Source organism: Xyrauchen texanus, chromosome 46 (assembly GCF_025860055.1).
Source record: "Xyrauchen texanus isolate HMW12.3.18 chromosome 46, RBS_HiC_50CHRs, whole genome shotgun sequence".
Taxonomy (NCBI): domain Eukaryota; kingdom Metazoa; phylum Chordata; class Actinopteri; order Cypriniformes; family Catostomidae; genus Xyrauchen; species Xyrauchen texanus.
Window position 1 is genome coordinate 9,808,844 of NC_068321.1, and position 16,012 is coordinate 9,824,855.

General features: G+C 37.9%; 1 protein-coding gene across 1 annotated transcript in view; it reads right to left on the bottom strand.

Annotated features, from left to right (window-relative positions):
• The window catches only part of tln2b (talin 2b), a 111,163-nt gene that overhangs the window by 60,784 nt on the left and 34,367 nt on the right, over positions 1 to 16,012 (bottom strand). Inside the window, exons 12-19 of the mRNA XM_052119839.1 lie at positions 15,458 to 15,641; positions 13,157 to 13,270; positions 12,494 to 12,602; positions 10,034 to 10,242; positions 9,644 to 9,742; positions 7,744 to 7,911; positions 4,212 to 4,506; positions 2,011 to 2,177 (exon numbers count right to left, since the gene is read on the bottom strand). Of these exons, the coding sequence (XP_051975799.1) occupies positions 2,011 to 2,177; positions 4,212 to 4,506; positions 7,744 to 7,911; positions 9,644 to 9,742; positions 10,034 to 10,242; positions 12,494 to 12,602; positions 13,157 to 13,270; positions 15,458 to 15,641 (1,345 nt within the window). The remainder of the gene's footprint in view (positions 1 to 2,010; positions 2,178 to 4,211; positions 4,507 to 7,743; positions 7,912 to 9,643; positions 9,743 to 10,033; positions 10,243 to 12,493; positions 12,603 to 13,156; positions 13,271 to 15,457; positions 15,642 to 16,012) is intronic.

The window sequence follows — 16,012 nt, forward strand, 5'->3', positions numbered from 1 at the left end:
TAATAATTGCAGGGATGTTTTAATTAATGTTTCATGAATCAAATGTGCCTAACAAACCAAATGCAGACTTCCATATGTCTCCATATTAAACGCATCATGGGCATTTATCCTTTTCTGCATTGCTGTGTGGGAACTGATAATGGTTTCTGTGGCCCATCTGCTCTTCAGTCAAATCCAACTCATGGCTCAAGGCTCTTTCAGGTATCACAGAGTTGGAAAAGTGAGAGTAGGGGAAGCTAATTTATCCTGGAGTCCTGGATTAAAAAAGGGCAATCTTTTCTAATACTGTAAGAGCAGTTAAACTGTGCTTGCATTACAATACATTAAACAAATAGAAATCCATTTATTTTGACAGACAAAGGATGAACCCACATAGATACCACTCAAATAACTGGGATCTGCATCTAGGCATTGTATACTTTCTTACATTTACAAAAAAGTGCTGCATCATGTTACTTTGTTGTATTACAGTATGCTGAACATATAGGTCTATTCATACATCATGGCATTTACATCATACTACAAGGTACTTCAAAAAACAAGGTATTACCATGGTACAATGTCCAAAAGTACATATTACATGATGCAACGACCACAAAACATTGTATTACCATGGTTCCATGTCCAAAAACATGGTTACAACATGATCCCATGCCAAGAAAAAATTGTATTACCATGTTACATTTACAAAAAACATGGTATTACCATGGTGCCCTGTCAAAAACCATGGGATTACCATGGCGCATGTCTGAAAAACATGGTATAAGCATGTTCCCATGTCCAAACATTTTTTATTCCTTGGTACAAATCCAAAAAGCATGGCATTACCACGGTGCCATGTCCAAAAAGCATGGCATTACCATGGTGCCATGTCCAAAAATCATGGCATTAACCCGGTGCCATGTCCAAAAAGCATGGCACTACCACAGTGCCATGTCCAAAAAGCATGGCATTATCACGATGCCACGTCCAAAAAGCATGGCATTACCACGGTGCCATGTCCAAAAAGCATGGCATTACCACGGTGTCATGTCCAAAAAGCATGGAATTACCACGGTGCCATGTCTAAAAAGCATGGCATTACCACGGTGCCATGTCTAAAAAGCATGGCATTACCACGGTGCCATGTCCAAAATCATGGCATTACCACGGTGCCATGTCCAAAATCATGGCACTACCACGGTGCCATGTCCAAAAAGCATGGCATTCCCAGTGGAATTAATGTTAATTAACATAAGAATGTCCAAAAACAAAATGGTATTACCACAGTGCCATTTCCAAAAAACATGGTATAACCATGGTGCCAAGTCCACAAATCATGGTATTATCTTGGTGCCATGTACAAAAACATGGCAATACCATGGTACAATTCCAAAAACATGGTTTTAACATGTTGAAATCTAAAAAAATATGGAATTACCATGGTACATATCCAAAAAACTTGGCATTACCATGTTGCCATGTCCAAAAGCAAAATGGTATTAACATGGTTCCATGTCCAAAAACAAAATGGTATTACCACAGTGCCATTTCCAAAAAACATGGTATAACCATGGTGCTAAGTCCACAAATCATGGTATTACCTTGGTGCCATGAACAAAAACATGGCAATACCATGGTACAATTCCAAAAACATGGTTTTAACTTGATGAAATCTCAAAAAACATGGCATTACCATGGTACATATCCAAAAGACATTGTATTACCATGGTACCATGTCTAAACACAAGGCATTACCATGGTAGATATTCAAAAACATGGTATTAAAACTATTCTACCATTTTACATGACAAAAAAAAACTTTAAATAAACATTTAATTATCATGGCATATAGTATGTTAACAAACAAAAAAACTATTATTAGCATGGTACTATGTCAAAACAATTCAATTCATAGCAGCAATTCAAGCAGCTGTTCAAAAAGTAGCCTACTAAAGAAAAAAGTATCATGGTTATCATGGTGCATGTTCAAAAATGTTGAACTTTCAATGTTCCTGTTATTTTTCATACCTTTGCAGCCTCCACCATTCTGGCAGTGGCATCGGCCAACAGCTTGGCAGCAGCGAGCAATTTCTTGGAATTATCCACATCGATTTCAGCCTCGGCATCGGAGCGCATTGCATTCACCAAGTCAGAGGTGGCCTGGGCCAGAACCCTCGCCTGTCGTACCATTTCACCTGTAAACGCACACACAACCGACCATAATTTATCTGCACATAGCTTTATTTTAACACCATTTAAACACTATAATATTGTCATGTTGTGTGGGCAGATGTTATATTTCTTTCCATGTTTCCATGTTTCTTTGATGTGTGTGAATCTGGCACCGTTGTATCTGTTCTTTAAAAAAAAATCAATCTCTCAGCATTCTCTGCATATCCCTTCAGGAATCCAAGTGCTCAAATGGTTGTGTACCCGTATGACCTGAAGCACATCATCGATCCAGGGGCCTTTCAAAATTGTGCCTACTCGTTTTACATAAATGGGATCTGTATTTCCCAAACACCTACGTAGATCCAGAAATACAAGAGTTGACGAGAGTATGAAGGGAGAAATGTGTGCATATGGGGTGTTTCACCTTTGTGAAACCATGCATATGGTTGCATTCTGAGTGAAAATAGAATGTTAGTTAAAGGTGAAGTGTGTAATTTATGTATAACTAATGTTAACATTAACCAACTGCCTGCTCAGAGTGTTTAATTTTAATGAAAGATTACAAAGACATTTATTTTCTCTTTGTAAAAATATGCACAGTTGTATCCGGCACAATACGATCAGGAATACACATGTAGGAAGTAAACAGGGTCAATTCTGATTTCATCTTGACTTAAATTTAAACAAGTGGACATCTCTATATCTTTGACGTTGATTTGCTGGCTCAAGTAGTAGTCCATGCTTTATTAAGCACTTGAAACCAACACCAAGTACCTTAATGCCATGTGTTTTATTTTTAAAAGTTCAAAGCCAGGGCGTGCGTGATTGAGTCCAGATTTGAACCTCTGTAGCAGTTATTATATGACATGTTTGACAACCTTGCAGGCGTAGAATCTTTTGAAGATGCTTTAGACTTGAGGCCATAGCATAAAAAACACCTTTCTTTTGAAAACAGCTTAAAATGCTGTATAAACTAAAAGACAAAATGACTTTCAAGGAGATCAATGAGACGAAATAAACTGGGAGGCAAATCAACAGTGCTGGAGATGAGATACAATCCTTTTCTGTTTGAAAACACATTCATTCTTCTATGTTTTCAGGTTCCGTTCACACGGAGACAGCGTTTTTGTCCAGCGAAAACTGAGCTTTTTCCAAAGTGCTCTCCCATTTGGACAAATTTGAAAAAAGCTAATTCCGTTCTGTCATTACACAGATATGCTTTGTTTGGATTATGCGACAAAGATTTTAAAGCTTTCTTGAGTATTACTATGTGCTTATTTGAAATACATTTCCATATTTTAAATAAATTATCTACATTTGGCAGACGCTTTTATCCAAAGTGACTTACAGAGCCCTTATTACAGGGACAATCCCCCTGGAGCAACCTGGAGTTGAGTGCCTTGCGGGGTTCCAACCAGTGTCCTTCTGATTACCAGATTACCAGTTATGTGCTTAGACCACTACACCACCACCACTCATCTACTTATCTGTAGTCTAAAACATTTTAACATCGTAATACTCATCTAGTAGACTGAAAATAACTAACAGTGCTTGCTGATACAATGAAATGGGTGAGAAAATTATATCTAGGTACTAGAACACCAGAGACTTGGGGGTGGACTCTTGACTCGAAAAAGCCAAATTATACTTCTGCATCGAAACTCATCATACCCTGACGTGCAAATCTCCAAAAATTAAAAAAAAAATTCTCAATATACAAGCAATTGTCTCACTGAATGTTGCAGACACACCAACACAGAACTTTGAGACTACACCATTGGTTCAACGCAGAAGTATAAACCAGCATTAAACCAACTAAAACCATCAAAACAGACCAGCTTTGCTAAGCTTGGAGACCAGCTAACCATTTTAAGCTGGTTTAATCTGCCTTTTTCTGCAGGGAACACCTTAGCAACCAAAGCAAAACCATGACGAGTGTCGAGTTTTGCACAGGCAAGCACCACTTCCATTTCCACTTTGAGCAAACATCTATTTTTCTTTAATGCTGTGCAGTATTTCTTATAATGGTTGTAAAGTATCAGTATCTGCAGTCTCACCTGCATCCCCCATCGAGGTGAAAATACTGTCAGTCACTGTCATGATGGTGTCAGTGGCCTGGTCGTAGCGTCCGATTGGCTCCCCGCAGCTGGCGTAGTGGCGCACATGCTGGAGTAGGTCGCTAAGGGCCTGGCTGACCGCCCCAGCCGCCATGTTCACCTGACGGAGAAGCTCGCCCTCCTCTGAGGCGGCGTGACACGCCTTCACACACCCTTCCACAGAGCGCTCCACCAAACGCCCCGCCTCCACCAGCTGCTCCTGACAGACTGGGGAGGATATTGTGGGACTCACCACCTACCACAATCACACATACACCAAAACTGATTGTAAAGACGCTGTGTTCAGAACAGCAACAGATTATTTCGTGCTTCAGGTGAAAGATACTGTGTGTGTGTGTGTGTGTGTACATATATATATGTATAAAAATTGCACAAGTGAAAAACAATCAAGAAATATACGGAAGACTAATCTAAATGGACACCTTTATTATATACAGTAAGTAAACGCCACAAATTGATTAAAAATAAATTAGTGCTTGATTGATATATTAACATATCAAATTGTCCAATATTTGGTAGTTTTAAGTAATTGTAGTTACCCAAAAACTTTTACTTTTGCCCGATTAGTGCTGTTAGAAAGTCGGGAGTTTTAATATATATCGTTTCATTTTTTACAATTTCATCGATTAGTGTCACAAACAAGACATTTGACAATATAAAGTCTGACCTTTTAATATATTGGTGAAGAATTTTTGCCATTTGGCCAATATGCGTTGGATGCAAGAATTTTTACCAACCTAGTCTCATAGAATGAATGTTACTATAACTAAATTTTTGCAAACTGAGTTTTACATGCCGCCTTTTACTTTTACTGCAGTTCCCTGGTGAAACCCTAGAGGCACTATAACAACTGTCCTTTTCGAGTCAAATTTGCTTTGAAAACACATTCGGTTAGGTTTAGGTGTTGGTTTAGGGTGAAGATGTTTTGTTCACCTCTCATTTATCTTTTTGAACACTATTGGTTTGGTTTAGGTTAAAGTTTTAGGTTAGGGAGGTACCTTTTACTCATTAACCCTCTGGGGTCGACAGATGTGCCGGCGCGTCCTGCTGGATATTTTCGTCATTACAGCGGAAACAATTTAAAATACTCCGCCATTTTTGGGTATACAGATAAGTGTAAGACATCCATTAGAGACTATAAAGGGTCTACTTTTATTTGTGTACACTCACAACAACAACAAAATCTTGTGCTTTTGTAAAATAAAGAAAATAAAAAGGGTGAGCTTTCAGCAGTCTCTGTGTTCACGAGCATATATCTGAAACACGTCACATAAATGAACTGAAACTCTGTGAATACTTATCACACAAACATGACACATATGTCTAAAGAAAGCTTAAAATGTCTACAACAATTCAAATTTAAAACAAATATTCTCCTGCAATGTAATCTGTATGAAACTATACGATGTACATTTTCTTCTGAATCAACTCATTATCTCTAATGTGATCCCACCCACCAGCAGAGCGCGCCATTCATACGCTAATGTGCTGAAGCGATCAAGGCAAATGGTAAACTCCCCCGACGGTGAGGTTTAACGTAAACACAACACAACTCAACTTTTCTACGCGTTTGTAACGATACACATTCGAGGAATCTCCTGGATATTAAGGAAGAGTTAACATTTTCATCAGAAGAGTGGGACTCCGATGAACGTTTGTATTTTGAAGAGAGACTTGATCCAACAGAGGATCCAAATTTTGGACGAGTAAGTCAATTGGTTTTCATTAGCTGACATGCTATTTTATATAAACATGTACATATTTTACTAGTGGGACTGTTTCCAGACTTGCTAGACATGATTCAGAGTATTGACATTTGTCCTAATAAGCAAGTTTTAGTTACATTTAAATGCTGTTTAGGCTAAAGCAGGTATTTAAATTGTATGCTGTATAATATAAATATGGTATGTAATATGATAAAAAATAATATAAATATTTAGATGATGTTTTATCTAGTGTTTATAATGCCTCATTATCATCAACAAAGCTTGTGCTTGCAAATATCTGTTCAGGTTAAATGAGTAAAATACACTTTAAATATGCCCATATTAGAAAATCAGCATATTATAATGATTTCTGAAGGATCATGTGACACTGAAGACTGCAGTAATGATGCTGAAAATTCAGCTTTGATCACAAATTGCCTTTTAAAATATATTTACATTTTTATATTTTAAATTGTAAAAAGAGTTCAGAATATCAATGTTGTTTCTGTATTTTGGATCAAATAAATCCAGTCTTGGTGAGCAGAAGAGACTTCTTCTAAATGGTAGTGTAGGTCTAAAAGTAAGTAAAGTCTTTATGTAAAGAAAATGTATTGTCAGATTTATTCTTTTATCTTAAAACTTGATTTGGATCATTAAGTCTCCTCACATTCATTCTCTATCCCTCATTGACAGGCCCAGGGGAGGCGTCTTTTGTCTTTCAAGTTTGTGAATTACAATGAATATTCATGATCGTTCACGCCTCCCCGCATATTATCTTTCAACACTAAAATTGTCTTACAAAAGTTAAATGACTATATTGTTTTGTATGAATGAGTGATCAGAATGGTTTTCACATCATTTTGTAGCAAAAACTCTAGGCTACAAGATCCAGATCTCAAAAGTCTTGTGGACAAATGTTTAGTATGCGTTATTTGGCTTTATTTCAGTGACTTAAAATTTTTGTTTTTTCAAAAACCATGCATAAACGCCATTATGCTGGAATAGTCTAGAGATTTAATATAACAACTGATAAGTTTTGCCATTTGGCTGATTATTGTCACAAGCCAATCTTTTGACAGAATAAAGTCTAGAGTTTTAATATACTGACCAATAATTTTTGTAATTTGGCCAATTAGTGTGGGATGCTAGACATTTGATGGTTTATATCACTCGATAACTTTTCCCATTTTGTCCAGTTAGTTTTGCAAGCCAAATTTTTTATAGTATAAAGTCTGGACATTTTAATATATCAGCCAATAACTTCTCCCGTTTGGACGATCAGTGTCAGAAGTCATATATCTGACGGTATAAAGACAGGATTTTTTAATGTATTGGCCGATAACATTTTCCGTTTAGCTGAACAGTGTCGAAAGCCATACATTTAATGGTATAAAGACTGAACTTTTTAATATTCAGCCGATAACCTTTCCTGTTTGGCTGATCGGTGTCGGAAGCCATATATTTGATGGTATAAAGACTGCAGTTTTTAATATATTGATCAATAACTTTTGCCTTAAGGCAAAATAGTCACAAGTCAGACTTTTATTGGTATGGCATGTAATATATTGGTATTATATAGGCCATCCACCGCCCTAATCTCTAGAATAGGCATTGGGCATTGAAAAACCCATATCTGTTGATGACTAAAATAAACATTGTTTGATGCATACATGTGCAATTAAAGATATATTGCATTACATTCTTCAAAAAGTTGTCAGTTGTACATTTAAATGATTAGTAATATGTACTTGTGCTTGAAAACGTACCTTTGTGCATGCCACCAGCTGTGAGGTTGAAAGTGCGCACTGTGTGGCAGCAGTAATGACCCGGTTCTGGAGTGCCGTGTCCTCGGCCACCTGTGCCACGTTCTTGGCCTTCAGCACCAGCATAGCGGCAGCATTAGCAACTGCTTTGGCCAGGTTCATCATAATGTCCTAGAACATATTTGTCACCAAAGCAACACACTGTGAGGCAACCTGGCCCAGGCTAATGAGTGAAATAAACGCAAGGATAGAGTGTAACAGAATAAAATAGAGGGCAATAAAAAGCTTACGGTGGCTAACTGAGCATGACAGCATCAGTTGAATTGCACTAAATCAAATTCTACATTCTGAAAATGGGCGCTAATGTGCTTACTGGGAGCGAAAACTGCATTGCCAGGGCATAATGAAAAAAAAAGAGAATGTAATTGGCGTAAGGATTTGACATTAACCAATCACTGATTACCAGTATTAAAGGGATAACTCACCCAGAAATGAAAATTCTCTCATCATTTACTCACCCCCATGCCATCCCAGATGTGTATAACTTACTTTCTTCTGCAGAACACAAACAAAGATTTCTGAAAGAATATTTCAGCTCTGTTGGTCCATATAAAGCAAGTGAATGGTGGCCAGATCTTTGAAGGTCCAAAAGGCATTTAAGGGCAATATAAAAGTAATCCATAAGACTTGAGTGGTTAAATTCATATCTCCAGAAGCGATGTGATAGGTGTGGGTGAGAAACAGATCCACATTTAATTCCTTTTTTCACTATCAATCTCCACTGTCACTTTCAGATTATTTTTCTTTGGGGATTCACATTCTTTGTTCATATTGCCACCAACTGTGCAGGTAGTAAATGACACTTTGTCTATACTAGAAGACTTTAACATTGTTCTGTTTCTCACCCACACTTATCAACATCACTTCAGAAGACATGGATTAAACCACTGGAATCGTATGGATTATTTTTATGCTGACTTTATATGCTTTTTGGAGCTTCAAAGTTCTGGCCACCATTCACTTGCATTGTGAGGACATACAGAGCTGAAATATTCTTCTAAAAATCTTTGTTTGTGTTCTGCAGATGAAAAAGTCATACACATCTGGGACGGCATGAGGGTGAGTAAATGATAGGATAATTATAATTTTTTGGTTAACTATCCCTTTAAGGAGTAATGCTTGATTTGTTTTCAAAAAAGTGTAGCTTTTCCTGTTTCTAGCTGCGTTTTCCAACATCTAGCAATGTAATGTAACACAATGTTACACCTTTGTCTTTAATCAAACATGCTTTCCAAAAAGATTTGGAAAGTTTAACTCAAGTGAATTGGTAAGTTTGAATTCAAAACAACAATTCACAAATTTGAGTTCCAGCATGGCATTTCAGAAATATTTTGTCAAAAGCTGCTGTTCATCACTACGAACTTCGGCCAACCAATTAATTATAATTAATATTTATATAATTAAATATTTATCTAAATTCATTATTATTTAAAATAAATTATTTGTATAAATTCTGTTTTTTTTTTTGTTTTGTTTTTTTGTGATTGGGTACATTTCTGTTCAATTTGAATGTTTTCACTCTAATTGAGGTTATTTATATAAAATAAAAAATTGATTATTTATTTAACAATATATGGCCCTGATTAAATAATAAATGGTATCATTAAATACAAAATTAATTAATATTTATAATACAATTAAAAATATATTGTCCCCTTAAATAGCAAACTAATTTGTTAGTAGCTTGTAGTCAACTACTTTTTCCTAAACTAATTTAAATAATATGAAGTTTGTAGCTTGGCAAGATACATTTTCAAAGTAGCTTCCTGAAACTGTTGATTATTTAACAAACAGAAATTAGCAAAGACAATCATGATGATCACTTTTCGGTTTACAGACGCACCTGGAATCTCTCGTCCATTTCTCCTTCTCCCATCTGTTTCAGAAGGTCTCCGCTGGCCTGGCCGATACTGCCCGCTGCCGTCAACACCGTCTGTCTGGGCTATAAGGTGATATCAACACAAAGTAAACAAAGACCCTTATTCTACCACCAGCACATCTCAGAACTCAATGCACGGCTAATTACATCCTGTCTATCAACTCTACACTCCACTACAATTACCCTGTCTAGCAAAAGCCAAACAAGTTAACAGACTGTGACTGCGCTCTGTAAACCTGAATGGAAAAAAACACAGCTTAACGAGTTTATCATGCATCTGCCTGCAAACATAAGTGTGTTACTGATGGATTAGATGTGAAGGGGCCGAGGTCTTTGTGTGTTTGCATTTTTCACCTCTCCAGAAGCTGGTTCAACGGCTCTCAGCAGGTCAGATACGGCCCCTGTGAGGGTGCGGGCGGCCCCCATGAGATTCTGGCCGCTGCCCACCTCGTCCTCCATCAGAGCGGCCAGCAGCTTTACTCCCTTGGACATCTCTGTCAGGTTGGAGGAGATGGTGGTGATGGCACATCCCACGGCAGTGTAATCTGTGTCCGTTGGGTCACCTGGGGGGAGGAGGAATTGGAAAGAGATACAGAAAAGGAGATGCAGATCAAGATGAAAAAACAGCATAAACCAGTCTAAGAAGCTTTGCTGGTCCTGGCTGTTCCTCCAGCCTGGTCTGGTCTGCTGGTTTAAAAGGCCTTAAGGGCACTTGCGAGCTAGTCAGGGTGGGAGATCAGCTGGCTGACTAGATAGACCATCATAGGTTGGAAAAATTAGCTTATTTCAGCAGAGGAAGACTAGACGGGATTTTAACTTAATGTACATAAACAAATATGAGAACAAACACAAAACCAGGCACTAAAGAAACTGAGTACTTTTGATTTCATGTCTTTCTTACAGCTCAGTCCTACTTGACTCCACTCAAATATGCAGCATATGCAATAAAATAGATATTTTTTAGTGATTTTATACAGAACCCATTACCAGATGAAACCAGATTCAATATCGCCCCCACACACTCTAATGTACACACATCAACACATAGCCTATCCTAACAAGCTCTTCAGGGCATGGGAACAGATGTAAAGCACAGACTGCAAAAACAGTAAAGTTTGGGTTTGGCTGGTGGTTAACAGGGAAATCTCCGCACTGTCAAACAGATGGCATGGGGAAGTATAAATCCAGCAAAAACCTGGTCTGGTCCACACGAAATCTCAGTAGAATGCGGGAAGGAATACACAAATGCTGCCAAGTAGTTGAGCTTCAGGACAACACACTTCATAATAATTAATGGAAATATGTATTAAGGCAAATTGGAGTGTCTTATTATTTAGTAGTCAGATGAAACATATTTAAGTCTCATGTATAGACACGATCAAAGTGGGTATTGCAACACATTTATTTTACACTAACTATTTATGTTTTAAAGGGATAGTTCACACAAAAATGAAAAATTCTCTCATCATTTTCTCATCCTCATGCCATCCCAGATGTGTATGACTTTCTTTCTTCAGTAGAACACAAAAAGATTTTTGGAATAATATTTCAGCTCTGTAGGTCCATATAATGCAAGTGAATGGTGGCCAGAAATTTGAAGGTCCAAAAACCATATAAAAGCATAAAAGTAATCCATAAGACTCCAGTGGTTTAATCAATTTCTTCAAAAACGATATGATAGATGTTTGTTAGAAATGCATCCAATATTTCAGTCCTTTTTTAATTTATTTTTTACAATAAATCTCAACTTTCACATTCACATCCTTTGTGCATATCGCCACCTATTGGGCAGGAAGGAGAATTTATAGTAAAAAAGTATTTAAAAATTGATCATCACACCTATCATATCGCTTCTGAAGATATATATTTAACCTCTAGTGTCGTATGGATTAATTCTATGTTGCATTTATATGCTGCTTTCTGGACCTTCAAAGTTCTGGACACCATTCACTTGCATTGTTTGGACAACAGAGCTGAGATATTCTACTACACATCTTCATTTGTGACTACCACCCCTGGAGTCGCCAGTTCGAATCCAGGGTGTGCTGAGTGACTCCAGCCAGGTCTCCTAAGCAAACAAATTGGCCCGGTTGCTAGGAAGGATAGAGTCACATGGGGTAACCTCCTCATGGTTGCAATTAGTTGCTCTTGCTCTCAATGGGGCGCGTGGTAAGTTGTGCGTGGATCGCGGAGAGTTGCTTGAGCCTCCACATGCTGCGAGTCTCCGCGGTGTCATGCACAACGAGCCACGTGTTAAGATGCGCGGATCTTCATTTGTGTTCTGCAGAAGAAAGACTGTCATGCACATCTGGGATGGCATGAGGGTGAGTAAATGATAATCCAATTTTCATTGTTGGGTGAACTATCCCCTTAAGACATACTGTACTGTACCATTTAATGCATTTAGGTAGCAGAAATCACACTTATCTTTAACATCTCAATTGTTTGTCCAAGACAGCAATGAGATTGAATTGAGAACAAATTGAGACTTTTGCACCTTCTGCTTTTTTTCCCGAAAGTATAGACCCTAGTAATTTCACATGTGTCTCTTCTAGAGTTGCATTGGAGATCCCAACAATTTCTCAAACTGTTTAGATTTTCCCAGACATGAAAGTCTACAATAATAAATCAAATCTTTTCAACATTAAATTACATGAGCTATGCCATCCACATCGATTTTATAGCTCTATACTCTTACTGCTTGTCAACAATTGTCTCATTTGTGTCCATTTTCATTTCCTCTAAAGAAATTTTAGAAAAAACTTCTGAGAAAATAAATAATTTTTAAAAATGTTCTTCTGGGTAGTTACATACCAGCAGTGAGGTTCACCACGGATGCAGTACCGGCTGTGATAGCGTCTACTTGGGAGTGGATCTCGTGTTTGGATTCATCAACCTTATTCTGAACCCACACTCTGGAAGCCTATTCAAAGAAAAGAAATTAGAAGCTAGAATGGAGTAATGTTTTCTTCTCAAAGAACACCAACCTGTTTTCTTTGGCTTTCCTTTCTGCTAAGGAATAGCGATATTATCTTAGCTCAGGTAAATGATCAATGACCATCCCAACACTTACAGTGCAGTCAATAAACGTACAACAATGCTACTATCCATACCATAAATTCTGCAGTAGCAAACAACTCTCTATAAATAACCTATTATAAAGCTTTTATACTAGCTTGTGACACATACTGAGAAGACCTATAGGTGACTCAATGTTCCTCATGGGATTTCAACGAACAACCTTCTACTACATAATACATCACACACAGAAACATTCCTGTACTACACTTTAGATATTTACCCACTTAAAAACACAACACATTATTTAGAGCTTCTACATATAATGACTTGAACATGAACATGAAGTGCGTATTTTTCTCTCCTGTGCCAAATAAGCCATTCATAGGTTGATTTGCGCAGTTCTGTTTGGTGCATCTTCTGGCACAGAAATTACACATTTCTGGTATTAGTTCTTACCATGTCTTGACCCAGTGGTGGAAGATTATCCACTTCTCCCAGGTCAGCTTGGGCCTGCTGTACTGCATGCATACTGGTGTTGATGGTGCCCATCAATGCTTGCTGGGCCAGACTCTGATGGCGGAGGAATTAAGTAGTCATTTAGCAGATGCTGTTATCAAAAGTGACAGTGCATTTATTGAAGGAACAATCCCCCTGGAGCAACCGGAGTTTAAGTGTCTAATTCACGGGCATAAAAGCTCACGGATCACTTCTCACAGGCTTTGAACCACACAGGGCTGACAAATCGACAACCTCTCTGGCATATGCTTCATACAATAATTCCGTCTTGGGGCCAGCACCGTAACATTTTAATACACAAAGACGTAAACATTATCTGGCTTTTAAATAAACCAGGAGCGAATCGATATTATTTTCTGTGGTTACCAACAATATTCCACAAATGCTATCGATTGAGCTTATCTTGAGGATAAAACTGCTTTCTAAACGTGTCTGTGTAAATTTAAACACAATCTTTCAACTTCTGTAATGACCATATCATATCCGCAAACTCAGTAACTTTCAGAAAATACGCATACAAAAAAAGGGATATGACAAGAAAAATATTTGGGCCCTTTGGAATTACCTGCATTTATGTATAAATTTGTCTTAACATCTTCATCTAAGTAACAATAATGAACAAACACAATCCATTTTACAATAATTATTGCATTGTTCTTGTACATACTGAATACATAATATGAAAATTCAGAGTAAGTTGGAAAAGGTATGTGAACCTCTAGTCTAATGATGTCAACAAACACGAATTAGATTCAGGATTAGGAAAACCTGCCATTCAATTAAATAAATGAGATTGGAGGTGTGGAATAAAAAGCACTCAAACATTTTGAGCTTGCTGTTCAAAAGAAGCATCTGCTCAGAAGACTTACGATCAAGAATTGTTTGAGTTACAAAGGGTTACAAAGTTATCTCGAGGAGCTTAGATATTCTTCTGTCCTGTCCAGCCAAGATGATTCAAAGGGCACACCGCAGAATGCTCACTGAGGTAAAAAAAAAAAGAGCCCTAGAGTGACAGCTAAAGACTTGAAGGGATCATTGGAACTGGTTAACATCTCTGTTCATGAGTCTAGTACACAGACAACATTATACAGCCATGGTGTCCATGGCAGGACACCACAAAGGAAGTCGCTGCGTTCCGACAAAAACATTGCGGTACGCCAACATTTTGCCAAAGACCACTATGACACTCAACAATGCTACAGGGAAAATGTTTTGAGGACTGATGAAACCAAGTTTGAATTGTTTGGGAAGAACATGCAGCACTATGTATGGTATAAAAAAGGCACTGTATACAACATGAAAACATCCCAACGGTGAAGTACGGTGGAGGGAGCATCATGATTTGGGGCTGCTTTGCTTCTTCGGTGCTTGGACCGCTTGCCATCATTGAGGGAAAAATGAACTCCCAAGTTTATCAAGATATCCTACAGGATAATGTCAGGGTGGCTGTGCACCAGCTGAAGCTCAGTAGAAGTTGAGATATGCAGCAGGACAATGACTCTAAATATCTAAATAAGTAAATTCACTAGAGAATGACTTCAAAAGAAAATCCATCTTTTGGAGAGGCCCAGTCAGAGCCCAGACCTTAACCCAAAAGAGATGCAGTGGATTGACCTCAAGAGAGCCATTCACACCAGAATATGGCTGAGTTGAAGCAGTTCGGTAAGGAAGAATGGTCCAAAATTCCTCTGAATGTTGTGCCGGAATTGGTTAAGGTTATTGCTGCCAGAGGAGGATCAACCAGTTATTAAATCCAAGGGTTCACTTACTTTTTCCACACCACTGCAAATGTTTTAAATGATGTGTTCAATAAAGACATGAAAGATTATAATTTTGTGTGTTGTTAGCTTAAGCACATTGTGTTTGTCTATACTTGTGACTTTGAAGAAGAGATCACATGTTATAACCAATTAATGCAGAAAATTCCAAAGTGTTCATATACTTTTCAGTTCAAATAAAAAATAAGAACTTTTCCATTTCAAGTGCATCACTGTCCTTTTTGCTTGGTTTTACAAACAAAGGAACAAATCAATATTATTTCCACTATGTCTCGTAACCATAACCAGTTGCTACAAGCTCCCCATTATCCTTATTATCAAATGTGACAATCAAATTCACATTCTGTTAGGTACAAATAAATCCCAATGAAGATTTAAGGAACAGATGGAGCCCCAAAAGCAGAACAACTCTGCTTATAATGTGATTGCTGACATAAACATCAGTGCAGTTATAGATTCTCACCAGAGGGGGCATATGTCCTCTGTGCATTTGTCCCATGGTGATCTGCTGCTGAGCCGAGGGCATGGTGCCCATGTTAAAAGTGTCAGGCCCACCGATGGACCCCGATCGCATGATGCCAGGAAGCGCTACAGATCCGTGCTCCACTCGACCCACCCGGTTAAACTGCTGCTGGAGGATGGTGGACCTACGAAACATCAAAATTCATAATCAGATGCTTTCAAGTAGAAGTGTCATGCCTTTTCAACCTTAGGGGGCACATGCCCTTTGAAAGTTCCCATATTTTTTTACCTATGAATTTCCATGACTTTTCCATGACCTTTCCAGTCATTTGGAATTACTGGATGCAGATTTTAAAAAATTTTCTTGATTTATACAGATAAGCTTATAAATCATTCAGATTGATTTGAGAACTGTTTTGACCTGTTCATTGACTCAAAATAACAATTTGTTTTTATTTTAAGGGCTACCTTCACATTCAGTGCCTCTTTGCTTGACACCATGGGTAATTCAAAAGAAATCAGCCAAGATTTCAGAAAAACTAATTGTGGACCTCCA